We start from the raw sequence: 22,175 nt of genomic DNA on the forward strand, positions 1-22,175 counted from the left end.
ATGCCAGTCCTTCTGCCACGGCACCCGCCCTCGAGACTGGTCACAGGAGGACAGGCAGTGTTAGCACCAGCTGCCACAGCAAGGCCCTGCCTGAAACAAATCCCTAAAAATCAAAAGGTGTAGGCATCTCTAGCTGCTTTCTCTCCTGAGAACATCATCAGCTCAGGTTGCTTCTCAAGGGATCAAGAGGAGACCACAAAATCAGAAAAGATTAGAGCTCATTAGGGGCCTCATCAACCCAGAGCCTTTCACTGGCAGAATTAAGATCGGTCTCTGGACAAATAGCTTCCAGGATGTTGAGGTTCAGAGAGAGTAAGTAGCTCAGCCAAGACTACACCGCTAAGGAGTGGCTCAGCCAAGACTCAAACCTGAGTCTGTCTTAAGCATTCTGGGATACCGCACGTTTCCACGGAAAGGCTGGAGGGGAACTGGTGTGAAAATCACTGTATAAACGCTTGAATTGGCCCCAAGTGCCTGCTACCTGGGATGTGACCCTCCATCACTATTCTATGTACTAGGTTCCAAGCACCTCCTTCTAAAAGAGCCCTGGGAACAGAGTTGGTGGATTTGCTATAAGGACTCTTATGGTTCTAACAACACAAGACAGCGTCACTGCAAACTCATCACTATCATGCCGTCCCCTTATTCAGGTATAGGAGGGACCAACCCAACCAATCATGTGTGGCTAGCTCCCCAGTCGTACAAATGGACTGTTGTGGGTGAATTTAGGTAGTAGACTGTATCATAACCCTGAGATTAAAAAAAAAAAAAAAAAGATAAAGCGGAACTGAGTTAGCATCACACTGCAGAATGTCTAAAACAACTGAGCTCTCCCAAAGAAAACCTAGTATGTGCCTGACTTCCAGCAAACGGACCCAACTGAAGCTGCAGATAAATCTGATTTAATTTGTACTGAATCTGGACACATTTTCTGGGTTTATTTCTACTCAGCATTTCAACGTACAGCAAAATCGGAAGTCCTGATTTCTTTAAATACGTTAAATACATAAAAATCAGCAGAGGTGATCTGTTCTTGGGGCCACATTAGGTGGCAACCACATTGTTTCACTGCTAACACAGAGACCACCCGTTCCCCCCACCAGATGCTCTATGGCCGGGTAGGCACAGACAACTCGAACAAGTGTTTTCCCAGGTGGATTTTCCCTCCTATATTTTACTTCCCCCTATGAGGTAGGAAATACGTATGTTATCGATTGTGGATTTAAAATAGAGAACAAGATAGATTACACTGTAGCTTCCATTCTTTCTGGAGGTCAAGCAAGTGTCATTCCAGGTGAAAAGCTGTTGGTCCCATGTGCAGACCAGCTCCAGCGACTGGGCTTCCAAGCCTGAAGCTCTGTAGGGACTCGGAGAGGCACCTGGGAATTGTGAGGACGGGAGGGTGACCGTAGCCACCACCAGTTCTGCCTTTCAGTTTTCCGAAGCTGACGGAAAACCCAACCCAGGTCTCTTGCCGCCAGGGCTTGTGCTGTTTTCACTGCACTATGCTGTCTTGTTCCTGAAATGTTATTGCTGAACAAAGTAAGATTCTCAAATTCATCACAAACTACGTAATCCAGTGATATTTCAAAGAGCGTTCTTTGCTAGCTTCTTCATAAACAAAAGCCACTGGAGTTCAAGGTGGGTCATCTTCCTTCTGGCTCTGCTTTCTCTTTTCTCCTCGGATACCTCGGGGAACGGATCGCAGAGAGCCTCGAGTGTGATGGCAAGCTCTCCCTGCCTTACTCGGGTGTTTTCCAAGGAAGACATTCAGCTACATACAGGCTCGGTCTCTTTACAGCCCCATGGGATGAACTATCAACTTGTTACTATTAAAAGTGGTGATCTGGCATCTGTGGCCTAGAAATCCCAACAGTTTGGCACTTGGCAGACTAAAAGCCATCTGGAAAATCCTGGCGCTTGGGTATCTGCAGCCAGCTCCAAGCCACATAGATGGATCGCTGGGGTGAATTTGCGCAGTGGACTGTATCATTACCCTGAGATGCTCCCCCAGGAAAAAAGAGATTGATAAAGCAGAATTACGTTAGCATCGTACTCAATGGTGTCTAAAACGAAGGTGGTTAGGCGTGTTGAGCGTGTGCTGTAAAAGTAATGTCTCAACTTCAGCTACCCCTGGGATGACTCTTGAGGAGGAGCGCCTTAAAAAAAGAAGCCTGACGATCCTGGCTTTGTACCTCAAGATGAGCCAGTGGAACCACAGGACCTGGAATGCGTTTATGTAATGCTTTTTTTTTTTTTTTTCAAATGAATAAGTGATTTTCCTTTAGCAGATTTTTAATACAGTAATTTAAGTTAGAATTACAGTGTATACAGAGAAATTTTGCTAAGAAAAAGAAAATTTTAGTTTAAATGACTAATGTTTTTTTAAAAAAACAAACCAAAAAAAAAAACCCTCTAACTGTTGAAATTAAGATGTCTTAGGGGGTCTGTCCAGAGTAACCTCCAAAAGAGCAGAAATCCAATCGTCTGGCAGTATCCCAGATACAACGGGCAGACTTCCTACGACAGACCGTCCACACGTTCCCAGGTTTTGGTTTGGATCCTGATGACCCTCTGCTGTGGGGCTGCTGTTCCCAGATGTTCCCAGACTGATCACTGATTCTCAAAGTGGGAAGAACAGAAGGAAGATGACAAAGAGAACGTGGCTCACGGTGGTGAAGAAAGGAGAAGAGATGGGGGAAGGCACGCGGGGCACTAAGGGACCCTTAAGTGCTGGCAAGATGGACACTCGATCACGCCCCTGATGAGGCTCCCACCAGAACGGATCCCAGAGACCGATGAGATGACGGGACCCCAAGCAATCCTAGCACGGTGACACAGACTCAGCACGCTGCAGCAGGGAGAAACAGGCCCAGAAGGCAGACGTGAGTTCTAACCCTAGAGCCTCCTCTTTCCCGAGGTGCAGTCTCCCTGGGACTTAGTTCCCTCCCTGTTGGAGAGGCTTGTGAGGAGGAAATGAAAGCCCGGGTAAAGCACCTGGCCGGCAAAAGGCTCCAGGTACATGGTAGTCATCATTCTTATTCTCTTCCAGTAGATAGATAGATAGATAGATAGATAGATAGATAGACAGAGAGACAGACAAATAGATATATCATAAGGCATCATGGGAACCCCGAGGAGGATTAAGTAGTTCTTCTGGGGCTGGGGAGGACTTCCTGGAGGAGGAGATGAGGAGGCTGAGGGCACAGCAGATAAGCACTCAGAATCACTGCCCCCAATCATCCAGAAATCATGAAGAACAGGCTTGGTGCTGGGCAAATGCCCTCTTTTCAGAAAGAGAAAGGATGAAATACTAGAAAATCTGGAACAATTAGCTTAAACCCCAGTAAAATTATAAAAAAGATCAGAGAGAGGGGTTCGTGAGCATTTGGAAAATTAAAAGGTGATCAGTGAAGGCCAACACAGGTTCTGGAAGCACAAGCCCATAAGCTGATTCCCTGTCTTGGAAAGGGTTAATAGGTTGGCAGACCGCTTGAACACCACTTGCCCGGTACCTGTGGGTTGCCGTCACGGGTCTGATCAGCTCTTCCACGATGTGCCTGCAGAACAGCACCGTCGACCTCTGGACTGAGAGACGCTTGCTCACTCTCATCGCTATATCCAGGGAGGCTCAGAGTGCTGCCCGCCTCTGCGTCCAGTGACATCCCTGCCCCGGGGCAGCCTTGGGTGCCACTGAACCACTGAACCCAAGGAACTCCGGGCTTTACCCCGACCAGTCTTGGGAGCCACAGTGTGTGGCTCAGCTCTGCACACAGTGAGCCCACCACAGCCCCTCCAGGGCGAACCTCTTTTCCCTTTTAAATTGCTTTAAAGCCCATCTTTCTCCTCCTGCCCAAGGGTACTGATGGAAACCCAGGAGTGGGCACAATGCTTTTGAAAGTGTCCTTTGGGAAGGAATGCTGCCAAGTCTGTTTACCCTGAGGTCAGACAGGCAGAAACAGGACCCCTTTATGCTCTTCGAGGGCTCCGGGAGCTCTTACATGGGAAGTCTCCCCGTGTATCACATCCGCTGAAACACGCCCACCTCCCACATCTAATAGAACTTTCACCGTAAAAATTTTGAACGGATTTTTTAAATTTTGCTCTTTGAAATTATTTGGCCAAGAGTAACACAATTAATTTATGGCTGGCTCTGATTTCTCGGCAAACATCAGGCATGTTCAGGAATTCTTGGGAAGTGAGGAAAATCTAACCTACAAATTGTTTTCAAAAGTAATAACATTTTTATGAAGACTAAATTTAACAATTAATGAACTTGACAAGATGTACCACTTCGTAGAAATTTAATTACATACTTATAAACTTTGATTTTGCAGTTTTCGTATTTTAGAGCCAATAAATTTTTTTTAGGCCTCAAATACTTTCATAAACTCCTGAAAAGCTCGTCAGCCCCAGGCACCGTGCCCGTCGTCTGCGGACTACAGCGGCCTCCACGGCGGGCACGCGCATTTGGACCCTTTCCCCGGCAGCACCAGCAATGACACCCGTGACGTCAGCTCTGAGGCCCTACAGGAACTTCAGGTGCCTTTGCGAACACACCAGCTGTTCCTGTGTTTAGGTTATTGTTTCGTACTCCGGTTCAGTGAAAAAGTGGTGACTGACATGGAATACATATGTTCACGACCAAAATATTATCTATCCAAGCCTTCTGGATAAATAAGGCTCAAGCAGCCCATGTCATTCTTCCTCACCAATCCCCTCTCCGGCTGTCTGCTCTCCTGCCCTTCACCCAGGACGCCTGGCGAGTCCTGACGCTGGCCAGGGCAAGACTCACACCTAAGCAGTCCACGTGCCTTGGCTCTCAGATGGATTAATTTGGATAGGAAATTCCAGATCCAATTTCAACAACTAGTCAGTTCTCCTGTTAGAAAAATGTTTCAGGGAGTGGCACAAAGACTTTTTGGAGACAGATCATCGGTGAGAATAATTGAAAACAGCATACTGTTCTCACGAAAAAGCAGCGCGTCTCGGTACTATCACAGAAGCCTCTCCCCGGCGCCTTCCTACGAACTAAAACATTCCTAGAACATTTCCCACAGGCCACAGGGCCTCTGCACAGCCTCAGGTGGTCAAGTCCTGAGACTTGGGCTTATGGGTCAAAGAGGCCAGTCAGGCCGCTGGCCAGCCACATGGTCTGGTCCAGCTGATGGCCAGGAGGGACTCTGCTCCTCTCTGCAGGCCTCCGGAGCAGCCGGGGAGAAGAGGCATCACTGTCTACCCACTTCTTAGCTCCAGGCCTCCAACGTGCTGCCAGTGGGCTTGGTCAGATATTCACGGGGCCACGTTTCCCTAGCAGGAGGGGTGACTGCACTGATAGCTGATGCAGTTGGTAACCCATTTCTCCACAGGGACATGAGTGGGCAGGTCAGGCTGAGCTGGTCTGCCCCCAACCCAGAGAGGAAACTGGGGTTAGGCAGTTACACCTAGGTCTGGCCGGGCTGCAGGTTCTAGCCCAGCTTTACCAGAAAGGCGCTTCATCGGGCATAGTGAGCATGGGATCAGCTATCAAGAAGTGGTTCCTGGTTTCCTAGGAGGCTATGATTCTGATGTGTAAGAACCCCAGACAGGAAGAAGGAAGCAGTGAGGGGACTCAAACCTGATCACTTCCAACCCTCACCGGGTTTGACACTGAGGTTTGGGGGCCCAAGACCTGTATACTTTGTGTTCCCATCGCCAATATCCCTTCTTCCTGAGGCCTCCCGATTCCAGGCCCTGTGTGCTTTCCACACCCTGTGTTGCTTCTCTAAGGAACCATGCAGGCTCAGCTCCGCCATGGTGACTGCACTTCCCTTCACGTGGAACGTTCTGGCTACAGCTCTGCTGAGAGTGTAAATATGGTCTTTATAGAGATGAGGTCGGGCGCTACTCCGCTCGGAGCCGTGGTGCTGCTGAGTTAGTGTTGGCCTGACGCTCTGGGCAACGCTGCCCTTTCAGAAGAGGAGCCAAGCGAAATACCGCCTGGGCACTTTGCACTGTTCCAGGGGGAGAGCCCTGCCCACTGCACACTGAAAACGCAGTTTCATTGACAAAAAGGATTTCCATTCTTCATTTCGGTGTATCTTTGGGGGCTTCTCCACTGAAGCTGTGACTTCTAAAATGTGCTCTGTAGAAAACATCTACCAGTAAATCACTGTACATTTTAGTCTTGGAAATTCAAAAGCAAATACAGTTACTTGTTTGTGTGTATGTGGCTGTGGGGAGGTGGGGAGTGGACAATTTCAAAACCATCAGCTTTCATCCAGCAGAGGAAAGAAGGAGAGAGAACCCCGAGCGGCACCTGCCCTGGCTGGCCTCGCGCTGGGTGCTCTTGTGTTTGCGAGGCCCCCAGAACAGGTGGCTTTGTTACCCCTGTTTACAGAAGTAGAAACTGAGGCTCAAGGAACTTTCCAAGGACACAGTGCGAGGCAATGGAGTCACCAAGATTTGAGCTGAGGGCTCCTGACTCCTGTATTTGTATCAGTTACAGGTTTCTCATTTGAATCGGCCATTTGAACAGAGCCACATGATAGTCCTGCTGCCATTTTCTGCTCCCTGATCATATTACTGCTGCCAGTTTTCCAATGCTGAGTATTTTTTCTGACTCCTTTTCGTCCATCATTTAGGTTTCTGACCTTTGCCACTGGTGCCTTTCATGGGAGAAAAGGGAGCGTGTTTCAGTGCAGGCGGTTTGCTAGGGCTCTGCGAGGGTTTCGGAGGGAAACTGGTCTGGAAATGTGGTTACTGATGGAAGCTGACGGGTCCTGAGACTCAGGCCAAGTGCAGTGTGCAGGAGACACGCAGATTTTTTTTTTTTTTTTAACAGCAGAAAATACGAAACACCTCTTTACTAGTTTATTCCTACTCCATGATTCTGGAAAGGCTTAAAGGAAAAAACAGCCAGATTTGCCTTAAAAAAAAAAAAAAGGAAATTCTACATCATAAAAGATACTAAAATAGATGAAAATAGGCGAAGGACACCAAAAGGTAAGCAAAGAAGAAAAACAAATCTTCAATAAAAACTTTGAAAAGGTATTAATACCTTGACAAAGAAGAAGTGTAAATGTTTATTTTTTAAACCTGGCTGACTGGCAAAGATTCGTAATAGTCCTAGGGACACAGATATGTCAGCCTGGGCCCCCCACCCTGGAGTTCACTATGGTTGGGGAAAAAGAAAAGAGTTTTAGACTTGGGCTCTGGACCACCCAGGCCACTTGGGCTCAGACACTGGATCTGCCATGTAAGCCACCAACCTCAGGGGTGGCACCTAATGACCCCATGCTCCAATCTCCTCATCTGTCCAGTGGGTGATGACAAGTGACCTCACACTTTAAAACACTTGCCTTTTAAAAAGAGCCCTCTGTAGAAATGTCAAAGGTGAAGCTGAAAGCATGGGCGGCACCCACAAAAGCAGCTCAGGCTGGGAGCTGGGAGACCCACCTGCCACTCTCCCAGTGGCCTTCGAAGCCTCTCCTGACGGAGTGCCTCCTGTAAACCAAGACCGTCCCTCTGAGAGCCCCACCAGAGCCCCGGGGAGGCCCTGCAGTAACAGGGCTGGCTGCTTGTTTTGGGGGGTGTTTTCCAGGCCTCTGCTGGACCTCTGTCCCCAGCATTCCCATTAGACATTCCCAGAGCCTCTCCTGTGCTTCTGACCTGGGAAAGCGCTGGGGGCCCTCCCACGGCCACCGTGCGCTCTGCGGTCGGGGACAGCCTCCTTATTCTCTGCCCTGGTCCCTGGGGCTGGGAGCTGAACACAAGCAAAACCTTTTTATTTTTCCTGAATGCTCTTTCTGGAGGTCTGGCCTCCCCTTCTCCAAGACAGAAGACGCACAAGGCAAAGAGGGAAGCATCTGCCTGGCCAGTGCTTAGGGTCCGGCCCCGCCCGTTGGGGCGGAGAAGGTTGGTGAACAGGTAAATGGTGAGAAGCTCTCCCTGTCAGCGCGAAGCACCAAGAGCGACCCCCCTCTTTGAGGAGCAAGATCAGGCACTGGGGGTGGGGAGGGGTGAGCAAGACCGCCCCTGCCCTTCCCCGTCAGGCTCTGGGTGGGGAGGCTCGAACACAGTACAAGGACTCAGGAAAAGCCCACCTGAACCGTCCAGAAAAACAACAACAACAACAACAACAACAACAACAACAACAACAACAAACCCGCCAAATTTTTCTCATTTAACTATCACGTGTGGACTAACCAAGCCCAAGTCTAACCAGGAAGGAATCTTGAGAAGTTATATCTATGCAGGAAAAGCCGAGTACACCTTCCGCCGATGCCCCTCCCTGACACACAGAAGGGAAAGGACAGGAATGCACAGGAGTTCAAGTTGAGAGAGGCTGGTGAGGTCAGCTCTCCCCTTGCTGGGTATCAGAGCCGCCCCGAACCCTGCCCTAGGCTTCCACTACCCGGCACAGCACCTGCGAGGGCGGGGGCTCAGCAAATAGTTGTTAGAATAAACACACACACTCAGAGAATGAGAGGAAATTTCCTTAGCACTTTTGGTCTTAACAATTCTTGGCTTGAGGACTATTTTGAAGAGAAACTGAAGCAAACTGTGGCAATTTTATTTACTTTAAAATCTGTAGTTCAATGGTTAGGTCTTGAAACAAACTTCTGAAGGTTCCTGAGATCAACAAGGAAGAACCCAGCTTCTATGGACCTTGGTGACCCCAGTTTCAACCTTCTTGCTGATGTGACCGACATTCAGGAGACCACCAGGGGTGGGGTGGTGAAAAGCCTACGATGGCTCCTCAGACCCCTCATGGCACCTGTTCCTTCTGACTGGGCTGCCCAAGCTCAGTGAAGTCCCAGAAAAACACAAAACTCATCTGGTCTCAGTTCCAGAAGAAAGCCATGGACCGGAAGGTATCCTGGACACCATCCTTTAAGTCCGTGGACCTGCTTATAGCACAGTGACCTCAGAATGCTCTGAGCATCTGGCCCTAAATGAGCTTCCTTTGGAAAATACGCATATTGGGCTGAATGGGACTGGTCCCCCCAAAAAAGCTGTTTGGAGGCTAGTGTCTGAATCTCAGAAATATCCTGACACCTCTGGCCACGTGGCCAAATTCCGGACACTGCTTGGGCACTGTGACCCCACGGAAGTTCCTCACTAAAGACTGCAACTGTCCCTAGGCACTGTCACAGAAAAGGCAAGTGTGGAGTTGGGACTGAGGTGACGTGGGCCAACCTCAGCCCACGGGACTCAGGAGAGCAGTCACCCGTCTCTCTGCCTGGGGTGAGGCCGACTGAGCCCGAGCAGTGCTCCACACTGCTGCATTTTGGTAGGCACATCTCTCTTTTCACAATACCACCAGCTAAAAGATAAAGCACTCCAGGAACTCCACACAAAGGATCTCAGCAATCCTCACAACCTTGAGAGAGGTAAATATGATCTCCTTTCTACAAACCAGGGAAACTGAGGGTTTGCAGAAGTAAGGATGCTTGCCCAAATCACCACGTGAGGGAGTCAGAGCTAAAAGTGGTCTGGGAATCCAGGCACCCTGACCCCTAGCCCCAGGCTCTTGCCTTTACATCACGTTATTTCCTGAACTTACAGAAAACTAAAATCAGTCCCCTCTCACTGCTGGCCTGTGGCTCCCAGCTGGAGGCCTGCCTGAGGTTGTGCTTGCTTTGGAGTGCGGCCTGGGGTGAGAGGCACGTGAAAATGTGACTCCATGGCCAGGCAACAGGGAGGTCTCTGACATGCACACATCTGTATCCCCAGGCCCGTGGAGAGACTGTTTGCAGGCCTTGGAGGATGGCCACGACACCAGCTCCATCTACCTGGTGAAGCCAGAGAACACCAACCGCCTCATGCAGGTGTGGTGTGACCAGAGGCACGACCCTGGGGGCTGGACCGTCATCCAGAGGCGCCTGGACGGCTCCGTCAACTTCTTCAGGAACTGGGAGACATACAAGGTGAGAGCCCCGGGCCCTGTCTGTGCTGTCGGTGAGAGCAACCGGGCCACCCCAAGAGGCCCGACCAGCCGGTGAGAGGGCCACTTGGAGGGAAGGTGCATGCTGACCTGTCGAGGCCTTGGTGGCCCCGTGCAATACACACGTGAGGTGAGGAAGACACTGACGAGGTCATTTTTGCAAACCCACCAGGGATGGTGAGGACCAGCAGCCCCTCCCCTGCCTGCCGCTGGCAACTGCTACAAGATACCAGTTAGGGACAGACCACAAAAGGCCCGTGGACATGGTGGGACTTTAGAAATGCTGCTAGGGGGTGGCCCCTCATCCCCGTCTGGGTATAGGGAGCATCCTTTTCCCAGCTGGGGCTTCCTTGCAGGAAGACCTGGTCTCGCAGCCCAGAAGGGGCAGGTCCCCAGGGCCTGCTACTGGGAAACACGGGAACACTAGGCCCGAATTCCCAGGAAGCTGAATGCCCACCCAGTGGTAGGAAAGGCCACTGGGCTCAGCCATACGTCTGGCAGATGACAGGGGTGGTGCCGAAGGTGGCAAAAGGAGCTCAGTTCACCAAATGCCACCGCCACATGCCAGGCACCATGCCAAGTGCTTCCATCTGTTACCTGCTTTAGTCTCACACGAGCCCCGGGAGGAAGATCCTGGTGTGGCCCCGGTTTACAGATGAAAAGGTGAAACAACCTGCTCGGGGCTGCACACAGCAGCGAGTCCAGGCCTCTGACACCAAAGCTTACGAACGACCCTGGCCATGACGCCTGTGCGTGGCTCCGCGTGGCCCCTTCCTGTCCTGGTGGCTCCCAGCCCACCTCCTGCCCAGCCCGTGTCACTGTTTTCTTCTCTTTCTCCTCTGCTTTCTGAAGATCCACTCCTTCGCCCCTTCCTCCTCCTGCCCATATTCTTTTTCTCAGGGGCGGGAGAACACAGTCGTTAAGACTGGGTGCCTGCTTCAGATCCCGAGTCACCCTCAGGCTCTCTCTGACCCTGGGCCTCTGTGGACCTAGCTCTTAGAGTTGGCACAAGGATTAATAACGTAACCTACGTAAAGTCCCGAGAACAGTGCCAATACACTGGAAGGCTCACTGAATACTATCGGTATCATTAGCGAGCCCATCTATTCTTAAGACTTTGAGTGGCCACTACCTGGCTGATGACTCCTTAAATTCAGCGTAAAAACAATAATAAAACTGCCGATTTTAAACCCAGAAGGGAGCCCGGGCAGATGTAGCATGTGTTTGTCACAGCTCATACTGGTCTGGTGCATTAGAGTTTACACGAGACCCTCACACATATCCCATTCCCAGAGAGGGACGGTGAAGCTCAGAGGTGGTCAGGATCCGTCCAAGGAACTCCTGTCGCCTGCCTACTGTGTGTTAGGCTCTCGGTTTACCACATTAGGTGTGTTCCTACAACAACCCTGTAGTAAAGGTAACACAGTGTCCCCCCATGTTCACACAATGCCTAGCACACAGTAGGCACACTTTCAGTAGTCTTGAATGATGCGTGATTGAGGCTCAGACAGGAAAAGCGATTCATCAAGTCACAGCCAAGTGCAGAGGTGGGGATTTGAACCCAGGCCTGCCTTATGCTCTGCCCATTTCTGATCTCCTCTGCCCAGGGCTGAGCATCCAAGAGTGGGGCCCTGCTGGCTGAGGACACTACATATCCCTCACTAATGCTCTCCTCCGTTTTCCCCAGCAAGGGTTTGGGAACATTGATGGCGAGTACTGGCTAGGCCTGGAGAACATCTACTGGCTGACGAACCAAGGCAACTACAAACTGCTGGTGACCATGGAGGACTGGTCTGGCCGCAAAGTCTTTGCAGAATATGCCAGCTTCCGCCTGGAGCCCGAGAGCGAGTATTATAAGCTGAGGCTGGGGCGCTACCATGGCAATGCTGGTGACTCCTTTACTTGGCATAACGGCAAGCAGTTCACCACCCTGGACAGAGACCATGACGTCTACACAGGTAGGACCCATACAGTCAAACCCAGGTGCAGGCCAGGGCAAAGAGGTCGGTCAAGGCCAGAGCTTCTGAGTCACAGCCTGAGAAGAGGAAGGTCCCAGAGCCCAGAAGGCCGACCCTGTTGCTACTCCCTGAAAACCCACTCCTCTGCCCACTGCCCACAGACCCCCTTCACAAAGGTGGGTCAGAGGGGCATTAACAAAAAGGGAACGGCAAAGAGGTGTACAAATTACACATTTGTGGGCCACTCAGGGCCAAGCCTTCACATCACCTCTCTGCCCGAGGCACCAGGTGTTCAGGCCACACTCTCCACGGACTCTGGGCCACACACCGGGGTAATAATGCTGGCCCTGCCTCCTACGAGTCATGTGTCTTTGGGCATGCTGCTTACTAATCTCTCTGGGCCTCGCTTCCACATCGGGAAATAAGGACAATGCCTGCCCTGCAGGGTGGTGAGAAGGTTAGAGGATGTACCTCAAGTGCTTTGTCTCAGATGTGGCAAAGAGGGCTCAATCCAAGTGGGCGGGCGGTCTTTGTGGTTACTATTATTAGCGTGTGTTATTAACACAGTATTCTAAGAGACACACATACATACAATCCAGCCCTGAGTCCAGACGCCAACCTCCCACAGTTAAGCCTCTCCAGGCCCCACACCCAGTTTCCTGAGATGAGGGCCTCTGCACCCCAGCTGCTTGGCAAAGCCAGTAAGGCACTGCTCCTGTCTGAGGGACCAACCCTACCTCCAAGCCAAGGATGTCTGTTCTCATTGGGCAAATCTGGCCCCCTCCCTGCCGCCTGGTCTGCAGGCCACTTCCCTCCTCTTTAAGGTCCCAGGAACCACTTGCATTTTTCAGGCAAGCTCTGTACCTACATATTGAGGAGGGAGGTCCTCACTCTAGGTCCCCATGGCAGCCACACTCCAGCAGGCTGTTCTCACAACACTGGGGGACATGCAGTTACCTCCACCTGCTGGCTGGCACTGAAGGGGCCCCTGACGAGACAGTATGCCTTCTTAGGCAGGGTTACAGAGGCTTCTAGAAGAGCAGGGCAGGAAGAGGACCCTTGGAGCTAGTCAGATTCTGGGGACATTGGGACTGCTACAGCATCTCGAGGGCCATCGTGGATAGGAGGGAGAAGACTGTTCTATGACCCAAACCGTCAGGCCTGTGCAACAGCACCGTCAGTGGCTGGCAAGGAAGTGAGCTCCTTATCCCCGGAGGCATGCAGGTCAAGCTCAGGAGGGGGGCCTCCACTCACACGGGAGGCTGGCCATGGCATGCCAAGGGCTCTCTCTGCTCTCCAAACCCAAGCACTGCCATTTGGTCCCTAGCCTCGAGTGACGGCCTAAAAGAGCCCAAGGAAAACTCTGGGCTGGGCTGCAGGGGCTGCGGGTGCCTGAGCCCATTCTCCCCTGAGCTTTCTGCCTCGGCCAGCCTGCAGCCTCCTTACCACATCCCAAGGCCTCAGCGGGAGCAGGGCCACCGGCCCCATTGGGCGCCAGCCCACAAACCTGACCGAGGCAGCCCTTCCTCTGAGTGGGGGTCCACTTCTCAGGCCTGCTCGGGAAACCGGGGACCCTCTCTTTTAACTAAGAGCAGCCCAAGCAGCTGGCAGCTCCTCTTCCGCTTCCTCCCTGAGAAGGCCGATGCCCCTGCACGCCTGCTTGCACCTTGCCCACACTTTCACTGTTGTTCCGAACTGCTTGTCCTTGGCAGCAAAATCCAGCATGATATGATAGTGCCAGAAGTTTTATGAAAATATCTTTCTTTTGTGAAATCATAAAAAAATACTTGGCTGGAATACAGGCTGGGAGGAACAGAGGAGCATTTCATCTTAAACACTTCCTTTGTCATTCTATAAAAATCTTGATCCAACAGTTGCAACTCTTAAAAAATTCCTCAGAACACTTTGGCCGCTCCCCCGCCCACCCCAGGTCATTTCTGCTTCCTATTCAAACCTCCCTGGGGCGCTTCCTCTGCACAAGCCCCGGGCTAACTGCTTAACTATGCGCCCTCCTTCGATCATCACACAGTCCTGTGCGGGAGGCACCACGCTTACCCTCATTTCACAAGGACAATTCGGTGGCTCGGTGAGTTCGCTGGTCACAAGGCCGAGCCTCAAAGGTTGGAGCAAATCTGAGACCTGGCCCACCCCTCAAGCATTCCTGCTCCAAATGCCCTCTCCCCCACCTTCCCAGAGGGCCCTGCTAAAGGCCCTAAACAAATGGCAGCCTTGGATACAACTGCCTCCTCCCTGTGACCTCCTCCCTTGTCTCCTGCAGGAAACTGTGCCCACTACCAGAAGGGAGGCTGGTGGTATAATGCCTGTGCCCACTCCAACCTCAACGGGGTCTGGTACCGTGGGGGCCATTACCGGAGCCGCTACCAGGATGGAGTCTACTGGGCTGAGTTCCGAGGAGGGTCCTACTCGCTCAAGAAAGTGGTGATGATGATCCGGCCCAACCCCAACACCTTCCACTAAGCCAGCTCCCTCCTGACCTCTCACGGCCATTGCCAGGAGCCTGACCCGGCCATGCTGGCCCCGGCACCAGGAACAACTCCCCGCCAGTTCACCTTGGGGCCGGGAGGATGGGGCCGCCGGATTCTGTTTACCCGATCGCTGCGGCAGATGATGGAATGGAATCAATACAGTATTCTCTGTCCCTACTGCTTTTCTTCACATCAGACAGACCCTCATGTTTCCACACAGGACAGAACTACAGACAAGTCCTTCTTTAAATACATTAAATCCCTACAATGAAAACCCAACTGCAAAATACCTTCGTAATATACGTACACATGAGCTGAGCTTATGCACATGTGTGTATACCACATATATATGCATTTAGATATATACCACGTGTACTATATCTAGACACGTATATAGGTTTGGCTATATACCTAAATGCACAGACATTCAATTCTCAGATGTTGAAGTTGTTACCAACAGCTTTGCTCTTCGGCGAAAAGCACTGCATTCACATGGTGTTACTCGAATCTGAGAGCAGATCACAGGCTATGTAGCTCTAATTCAAAGAATAACCCTTGGTGTCCACGTGCCTGAATTTTTCCAGGAGTGTCTACATGCTATTCACTCACATAGGGGTTCCCTGCTTCCTCGCTAAAGAGCCCTTTGGGCACCTGATCAAATTTCAACATCCCCTTCCCTCTCCATTTCTATACTTTCCCCCATTCTCAGGACTTTTTCTCCATCCATCCACCCATCCATCCATCCATCCATCCATCCATCCAACCATCTATCCATCCACTTGTTCATCCAACACCATTCAGGAAGTACCTTCTGTACCAGTCGTTGGCCACTCACTGAGGTTCCAGGCACCTTCTCTGCTCTTCTCTACCCTTCATACCCACTCCTTACCTTTTCTGTCATATCATCCTTTCTTTCCAGGCAAGCCTCTGAGTAGGAGACAGTTTGGGCTCCAGGTTTCTGGTCAGGAAAGGGAAGGCCAGGCCCCAAAGCTAACTCCTCGCCACGTAGATGATGTACTCGCAGTTTTGTATGTTCCGTTCACACTTTAGCCTACATGTCATTTTAACCGTCACAGAAATAATAACCTACCTTGCCCAGGAGATACTCAAGTGAAGAGAAGTCATCCCCCGATCACTGGGGCCCCCCGAATGGCTACAGACCAAAGGTCCCGTGCTCTCAGGCTGACTAGAGTCCGCATCTCGTCCCCAAACTACACTTCTCTGGAGTACAGGTGCCACAAAAATGACAACTGGCCGTTTCTCGTGAGCTCCTGAATAACCAGGAGCCACCGGACCCCTTGGCTGGTGCACTGCAGCGTGGTGGCTTTCTGAGTCCTGTTGGCCGCGAAGCGTCAGATTCAGTACTACCGGGACTCTTGCCAAGCAGGGAGCAAGAGAGGAGTCAGGAAGGTGAGACCGTCCCCGGTGGGCGTGTGAATGGGGGTGTGTGAGATGTTGGAACGTTTGGTACTGTCCATGTCTGGGTGTGTGCCTATTACCTCAGCATTCCCACAAAGTGTACCATGTAGCATGTTTTGTGTATATAAAAGGGAGGGTTTTTTTTAATATATTCCCAGATTATCCTTGTAATGACACAAACCTGCAATAAAAGCCATCAGTGCTATTTGGACGTATCTACACTGTGTGTTACTGTTTTGGAATGCCTTCCTGGGGCCCCTTCTATCAGAGTCTCTTTGAATAAGACTAGATACAGATTCAGCACCAAGGACATACACCAAAATCTTTTAAATCACACTCTCCCTATCTTTGGTTTCCACGTACACCATCAGGAGGCCCAAGACAGCACCCCAGGCCATGAAGGCTCTCTGGGGCTTCACTTCCTTACAGCCATGTCCTGGATATCTTCACTGAACATCCCAGAAGCACCTCCTAGACAGTGCAACCAACCCCCGAAACACCTTCCCTCAGGTCTGGGCCCATGTCACCAAAAGGCGCCATTTATCAATTACTCAGGTCAAAAATAAGAATTTCTTTCTCCCCTTACCACACCAACGCCAATCCATCCATCCACGAAAGCCCTTTTCTCTGCCTTCGTGTCTCCTCTCCCCTCAACTACTACAACAGGCTTCCCACCGGACCGGGAGCCCTCTGCCTCCCTCCCTCATTCCAATCTGACTTTCACATTAGCTGCCAGAAAAACACAACTGTGGGCTGGGAAGTCATCTCTAGGCATGGCAGGAAACCCCAAAGCCAAAAAGGAAAAGATTAAGGGATATGACTAAAGAAAACCCCAAATTTTCTGCCCTCTGAAAAATAACAGATGACCAAGGCTGAAGGCAAATATCAAATAAGAAAAATAAAGGATCGATATTCATGCTATCTCAAGAACTCTCTTAAATCAAGAAGAAAAATACAGACACCATGACAGAAAACTTCGTTAGGCACACGAACACATTAGAACACAAATGGCCAATAAGGAAGAAAAGGTGCCAACCTCAGTAATAACCAGAGAGGGAGGGATACTAAATCAAGCACAAACCATCACAAGGTGCCTATCAGATTTGTAAAGATGAAAAAAATCTCCATGTTGACAAGGGAATGGAGAAATACGTACTTTCTGTACAATGGGTGGAAGTATAAATTGATTCAACCTGTTTCAAGGGCAACTTAGCAACGTGTATATCAAACATGGATATACACATGCATCAAAACTTTTAAAATGCTTATACCTTCGGACCCAGCAATCCCTCTTCCCAATGACTTAGCAATACTGCCACACGAGAGCTGCTTCTAGCAAAGATGTAGTTGGGTAGAGACAGATATTTACTACACCCTACTACGTGCTTGGAATTGGACTTCTGTTTTCTTATGTAATGCTCACAGCACCCAGGTGAAGAAGGGATTGTTCTCACCTCACAGGAGAGGAGGAAATGAGGCTCACAGTCAGACAGCTGGTAAAAATGCCCTAGCAGCAGTTAATCCGGAAGGTGCTGGATGTCAGGCGCTAACTAAGAGTTCTCAGCTCCCTTCTCCCAAACCTCTAGTCAGCTGTCGAGGTCATCAGTTGTTGTACCCGATTTGGTGTGTTTGGTGAGAATACCTCAACCTTGGCCCAGGCCTCCCCACACACCTGGACTGGTGTGTCCAGGATGGAAGGATTGACGGTTAAGGAAAACAGGGTCCATCCAGCCTTACTGGTCACTGGTCGTGGGTCCAAACCCCAAAGCGAAGAGTTCTGGAAAGCCATGCTGGACAACGTGGAATAACCCTTTTCCTAGACTAGCTGTGACCCAGACAAAAGCAGGCCGAGACACCAGCTATTTCTCCCAACCCCCACCCCAAACCCAAACCTGAGCCAAACCACACCCTGGCTATATGGAAGGAGAGGTAGGAATAAACCCATCAGACATGTGGAACTGGCTCTCCTTGGTGTAAAATGGGGGTCTGGCCGACAGCATTGAAGAAGAGAATGGGGGTCGGGGGGGTGTGGAAGAGCTGTGCTCAAGTGCATGGTGCCGTAGCGCCTGGTGTGTGGCTCCACCGGCCAGCAAACACAGCCAGGTCCCTGAGGTCTGCCCAACTCAGACCAGCACCTGTCCTTCCTCTCCCATCCCAGCCAGTGGCCTTTTAAGGCCTGCAGGCGTAGGAGCCCTACTGTCACTGAGGTGTCCATGGTGAGGGTACCTGCAGACCCAGACTTTCTCCGATCCCAGCCAAGCCCCCACACTCCAGTTTGCACCAATACCTTGGTCGCTGGGGGGCACCGACCTGCTGGGCTTATGTGGGAACACGGCAGGAAGACAGTGATGTTCTTCAAGCAAGTGACACTGAGCAGGATCCCCTCCCCCAAATCTTGCAAAATCTTGCCAATTTGAGCAAGACTGAAAGAGAAGCCTTTGGACTACCGAAAACAACAGTATTGGGAGTCTAGGATGCTCACAATTTACAGATGGTCCTTGGGAGCTCAAGGTGGTCCTCTCTGATCTGAGACCACCTCATCTGTTATACGCAGGCTTGCAAAGACTCTAGGGTATAGTATGACAAAGCCAGGCAACTGGATTAAACAGAAAGGGGGCGTTTCAAGGTAACAAAATGTTGAAAAGGCACTCTTTCAGCCTTAGTTTTATCTGAGACTCCAGAGGCTAAGGGAAAAATAATAGCTTCCAAGTGTCCCACATCCTAGAGCAAGGTGTAGGACCATCACTATAGGGGGTGACTCCGAAAGGATTCTACAACATTAGCAGATTGCTCTTCTGCAGCCTGTGTGAGAGGTGCAGGAAAAATATCCTGGGGTGGGGGGAATGAGTTGTCCTTGTGATATGCTCCCTGGCCACCACCACCACACGGAGGGTGGGTGTTCCCCCGACCCTAAATCAAGTGAGAGGGACTTCGAGGGACCGTTCCAAAGGTTTGGCATAAGCACTGCTACCAGACTCGTGCCTCAAGTCTCCAGACCTGCGGCAGAGAGAAATGAGACCACACTGGAGCAAATGGCAAGCCCATCAGGGGCTGCGGGGGAGGCAAGGATATGGTTTCCTAGGAACCAGAGGGCAGCCGGGGGGGGGGGGGGGTGGGGGGGGGGAGACAGTGCAGGAGGCCCAGGAGCCAAGGAAGGAGCCATAAGTGTTGAGGTGGAAAAGATGTATCACAGGTCACGGTAACTGAGTCAGAAGTGCCCAGAAGGGAAATTCTGCAGCAGCAGCAGCAGCAGCAGCAGCAGCAGCAATGGGGGGTAAAGAGTGTGGGTGCTTGGGCTTCTGGTGCAAGCTCTGAATCACGACTGAACTGGCCACGTAAGATGGGCCCTGGCCCCTCACTTTTCCCCTCTCCCCTGTTCCAACCCCGAGGCTCACAAATCTCAGAGGGCAAGCGGGAGGCAGGAGGGTTGTGGGGGCCAGTGACAGTGCTGACCGTGGGCCCTCCCCCACCCCAGGCCTCCAGGCCTCTGGTCCAGGCGCTAGGGAGTCCAGACCTCTGGTTACTGCACCACACTGTGTGCAGTGACCGGATGGTTAAAGCAGACTCGGCTTCTTCATGCCAAACGCCAGAAAGACGAAGGGGACGAAGGGGCTTGCTAAGTCTCCAGCGTCGACCGGGAAAAGAGCTAGTCCACAGGGTAAGTTGGAAAGGACACGGGGGAAAAAATTAAGTTGGTTTCTTCTTACACCTGACTGAGTCCAGCTCATTTAATAAGCTGGTTACATAAGGACACGAGGTATCTCCCAGAGTCCATGAGCAGGGACGCAGCTGGGCCTCACGAGGGCCAGGAACCAGAAATGGCCTGGAAAGCCTTCAAGAGGCAAGGCAGCAGCTCTCCCAGCCTCCCCCACCCCCTCTTCTTTTCCCTTTCCCTTGCGCGCAGGTCTCTCTGTTTCTCATTGTGCGTCCATCTGCTTTTCCCAGCACGGAATTCCTGAGCTCACATGTCCTGCTGGTCTCGGTGCCAGCGGAGACTGACGAGCACCCTCCCTTCCAGTGCAGACTCCCAGCCCGCTGGGGCCGGGTGTCCACCTCAATCCGATCAGCTCTGGCTGGAACGAACACTGCCGCCGGAGTTCAATGCTGTGGGGGCAGTCGGGGGGGGGCGGTTCTCAGGTTCCCAGAGAAGGAGGGGTCTCAGCCTGGATCTATATCCAAAAAGGTGTCTACACTGTACTTCAGCTGCTGTTAATTCCCCTTCCCTCCAGAGACTGTATTTTGCCAGCTGGGTGGATTCTGTCCCACTAGCCATTAGATGGTGTCTGCTCCTCAGTCCCTCCCCCTGCCCACTCCTGCTCTACCCCACAAAGCATATGCAAACCTTCCAGGCCCTGCTGGGTCACTAAACGTGACACCTGGCTGTGCCCAGATGCGGCTCTTCCTGCCCTTCCTGGGTTTGCTGAGTTTCTCAACAGTCTCTGTGGATACAGGAGGCAAGGAGGTCCCCACTGCTGGAGTCCTCCTGCAGGGTTTTGCTCTGGATTACACTCGTGCCATCTGCCATCTACGGGGTGCTTTCTGTGTACCAGGCACCATGTGTGTCTCTTTAAATCTCGTAACAGGGGGCACCTGGGTGGCTCAGTCGGTTAAGCATCCAACTCTTGACCTTGGTTCAGGGCACGATCTCACGTTTTCGTGGGTTCAAGCCCTGCGTTGGGCTCTGTGCTGAGCCTGCTTGGGGTTCTCTCTCTCTCTCTCTCTCTCTCTCTCTCTCTCAAAATAAATAAATGAACTTTAAAAAAAAATAAATAAATCTCATAACACACCTATGAGGTGGCTCCTCTAATTGCACTCCCTTTATCTAACAGACATCAAGGCTCAGAGATGCGAGTGACCCACCCAACAACATGCAGCCTGAGCCTCTCAGGATTTGCACTCCTGCTTCTGCAGCATTACATCACAACCCACAAGGGCAAAATGAAACAACCAATGCCCTTGTCTCATCCCGTCATCGCCCCCCAAACACCTGAAAATCCTGGCGGCCTCCCGCCCACAGCAGCAGTTATGTGAGCTAGCCAGCCAGCCTGTCTGTGCAGAAGTAACTGGATGGACAACAGGTCCCCCGATGTCAGGAAGCCAGTCCAGGGCTCTTTGCCTGAGTTATCTCGGAGCAGTGGGCCCAGCGTCTTGGGGCTTCCGACCCTGTGCCAGGGCTGAAGGCTGCGCCCGCCCTTCTTGCTTCCGCTTGTCCTGCAACTGACAGACTCAGCCCCAACCTCTGGCAGTCACGGTGTTAACCTGTGGCTGCTCTGGCTGTCACTTGTGCACAAATTCCACCTGGTCCGAGCCCTGGGCCACGCCATCTGGTAGCTGGGTCCCCGTTATGGTGGCTCATCTCCCATGTCCATGCCTTCAGGCCTGGGGCTTCCTTACCTAATCTCTCTCAGATCCAGAGTCAAGCTCGACCCAGGCCTATCTGAGATTCTGCCATTGTGGACACAAGGCCTTGGTACCAACCATCACCCAGACATTCAAGTACCCCCATCTCTCCTGACGTAGGGCAGCCTGGGTCAGCTCAGCCCACACACGAGAACCCAGACACAGATAATCACTCCCATCTGTGCAGCTTTCCCAAAGCACTTCCACATGTGGTAGCTCCCAGGTGGGCGGGCCATCCGGCTGTCCCATCCCCTGCTCACCCCTGGTCATGATAAACCTGGCTCTATGGGCTGGCCAAGGGGTGCTCCCTTCCCCTGTTTCAGCTTGTGCACCCTCCTCAAGCTGAGGGACATCTCCTAAGAGAAAGAGAGAGGTCCTTGGGCAGGGTGGACAGGTCACGTTTGCCCTGACCGTTAGAGAGCGAGCAGTGGTCCAGAGCCTGGAAGGGTAGCTAATGTAAAAGGCACGGAATCAGGTCTCTCTGGAGCCATGTGTTGACAGAGGCCAACACCCTGGTCATCTCAAAAAGGGAAGAGAATAAGGAGCAGCGCAAAGCCTTGGAGCCCAGAATGCCGACCAAGCCCCAAGCAAGTGTATGGGCAAGGATTTCTGTCAGCCTCCTCTCCGTGGGGACCCAACAGCCAGGCAGTCTTTCTTCACTGATCAGGGCAATGCAGGGCCATGCTGGGGACACAGGAGAAGGATTAAGGACAGACATAGATGTTGAGGATGCAGAGGCAGGAGCGGAGGGCAGCTGAGCTGCCGGGTGGGAGGCAAGGCCTGGCTGCCTAACTGCGGGCCCAGGAGAGCCCAAGGAGCATGTGTTTGAAGCAGGAAAGCAGCTTCTCTGCCAAGAGCACAAAGGATTGGCAGGTAGAGAAACGTGTATTAAACCAAGATGCCAGGGGCGCGTGGGTGGCTCAGTTGGTTGAGTGTCCAACTTCAGCTCAGGTCATGATCTCACGGTCCGTGAATTTGAGCCCC

The 22,175-nt window shown here is 51.7% G+C and overlaps 2 protein-coding genes across 18 annotated transcripts in view; one reads left to right on the forward strand and one right to left on the reverse strand.

The window, feature by feature from the left end:
• The window catches only part of ANGPTL2 (angiopoietin like 2), a 34,210-nt gene extending 18,204 nt beyond the window's left edge, over positions 1–16,006 (forward strand). For all 6 annotated transcript variants that reach the window (XM_047829946.1, XM_047829944.1, XM_047829945.1 and 3 more), the window contains 3 exons: positions 9,718–9,911; positions 11,616–11,886; positions 14,165–16,006. In XM_047829946.1, the coding sequence (XP_047685902.1) occupies positions 9,718–9,911; positions 11,616–11,886; positions 14,165–14,364 (665 nt within the window). In that variant the 3' untranslated portion in view covers positions 14,365–16,006. The remainder of the gene's footprint in view (positions 1–9,717; positions 9,912–11,615; positions 11,887–14,164) is intronic.
• RALGPS1 (Ral GEF with PH domain and SH3 binding motif 1) overlaps positions 1–22,175 on the reverse strand; it is a 276,302-nt gene that overhangs the window by 118,707 nt on the left and 135,420 nt on the right. The gene's annotated exons all lie outside the window — the stretch shown is intronic.

Source organism: Prionailurus viverrinus, chromosome D4, assembly GCF_022837055.1.
Source record: "Prionailurus viverrinus isolate Anna chromosome D4, UM_Priviv_1.0, whole genome shotgun sequence".
NCBI classification, from domain to species: Eukaryota; Metazoa; Chordata; class Mammalia; order Carnivora; family Felidae; genus Prionailurus; species Prionailurus viverrinus.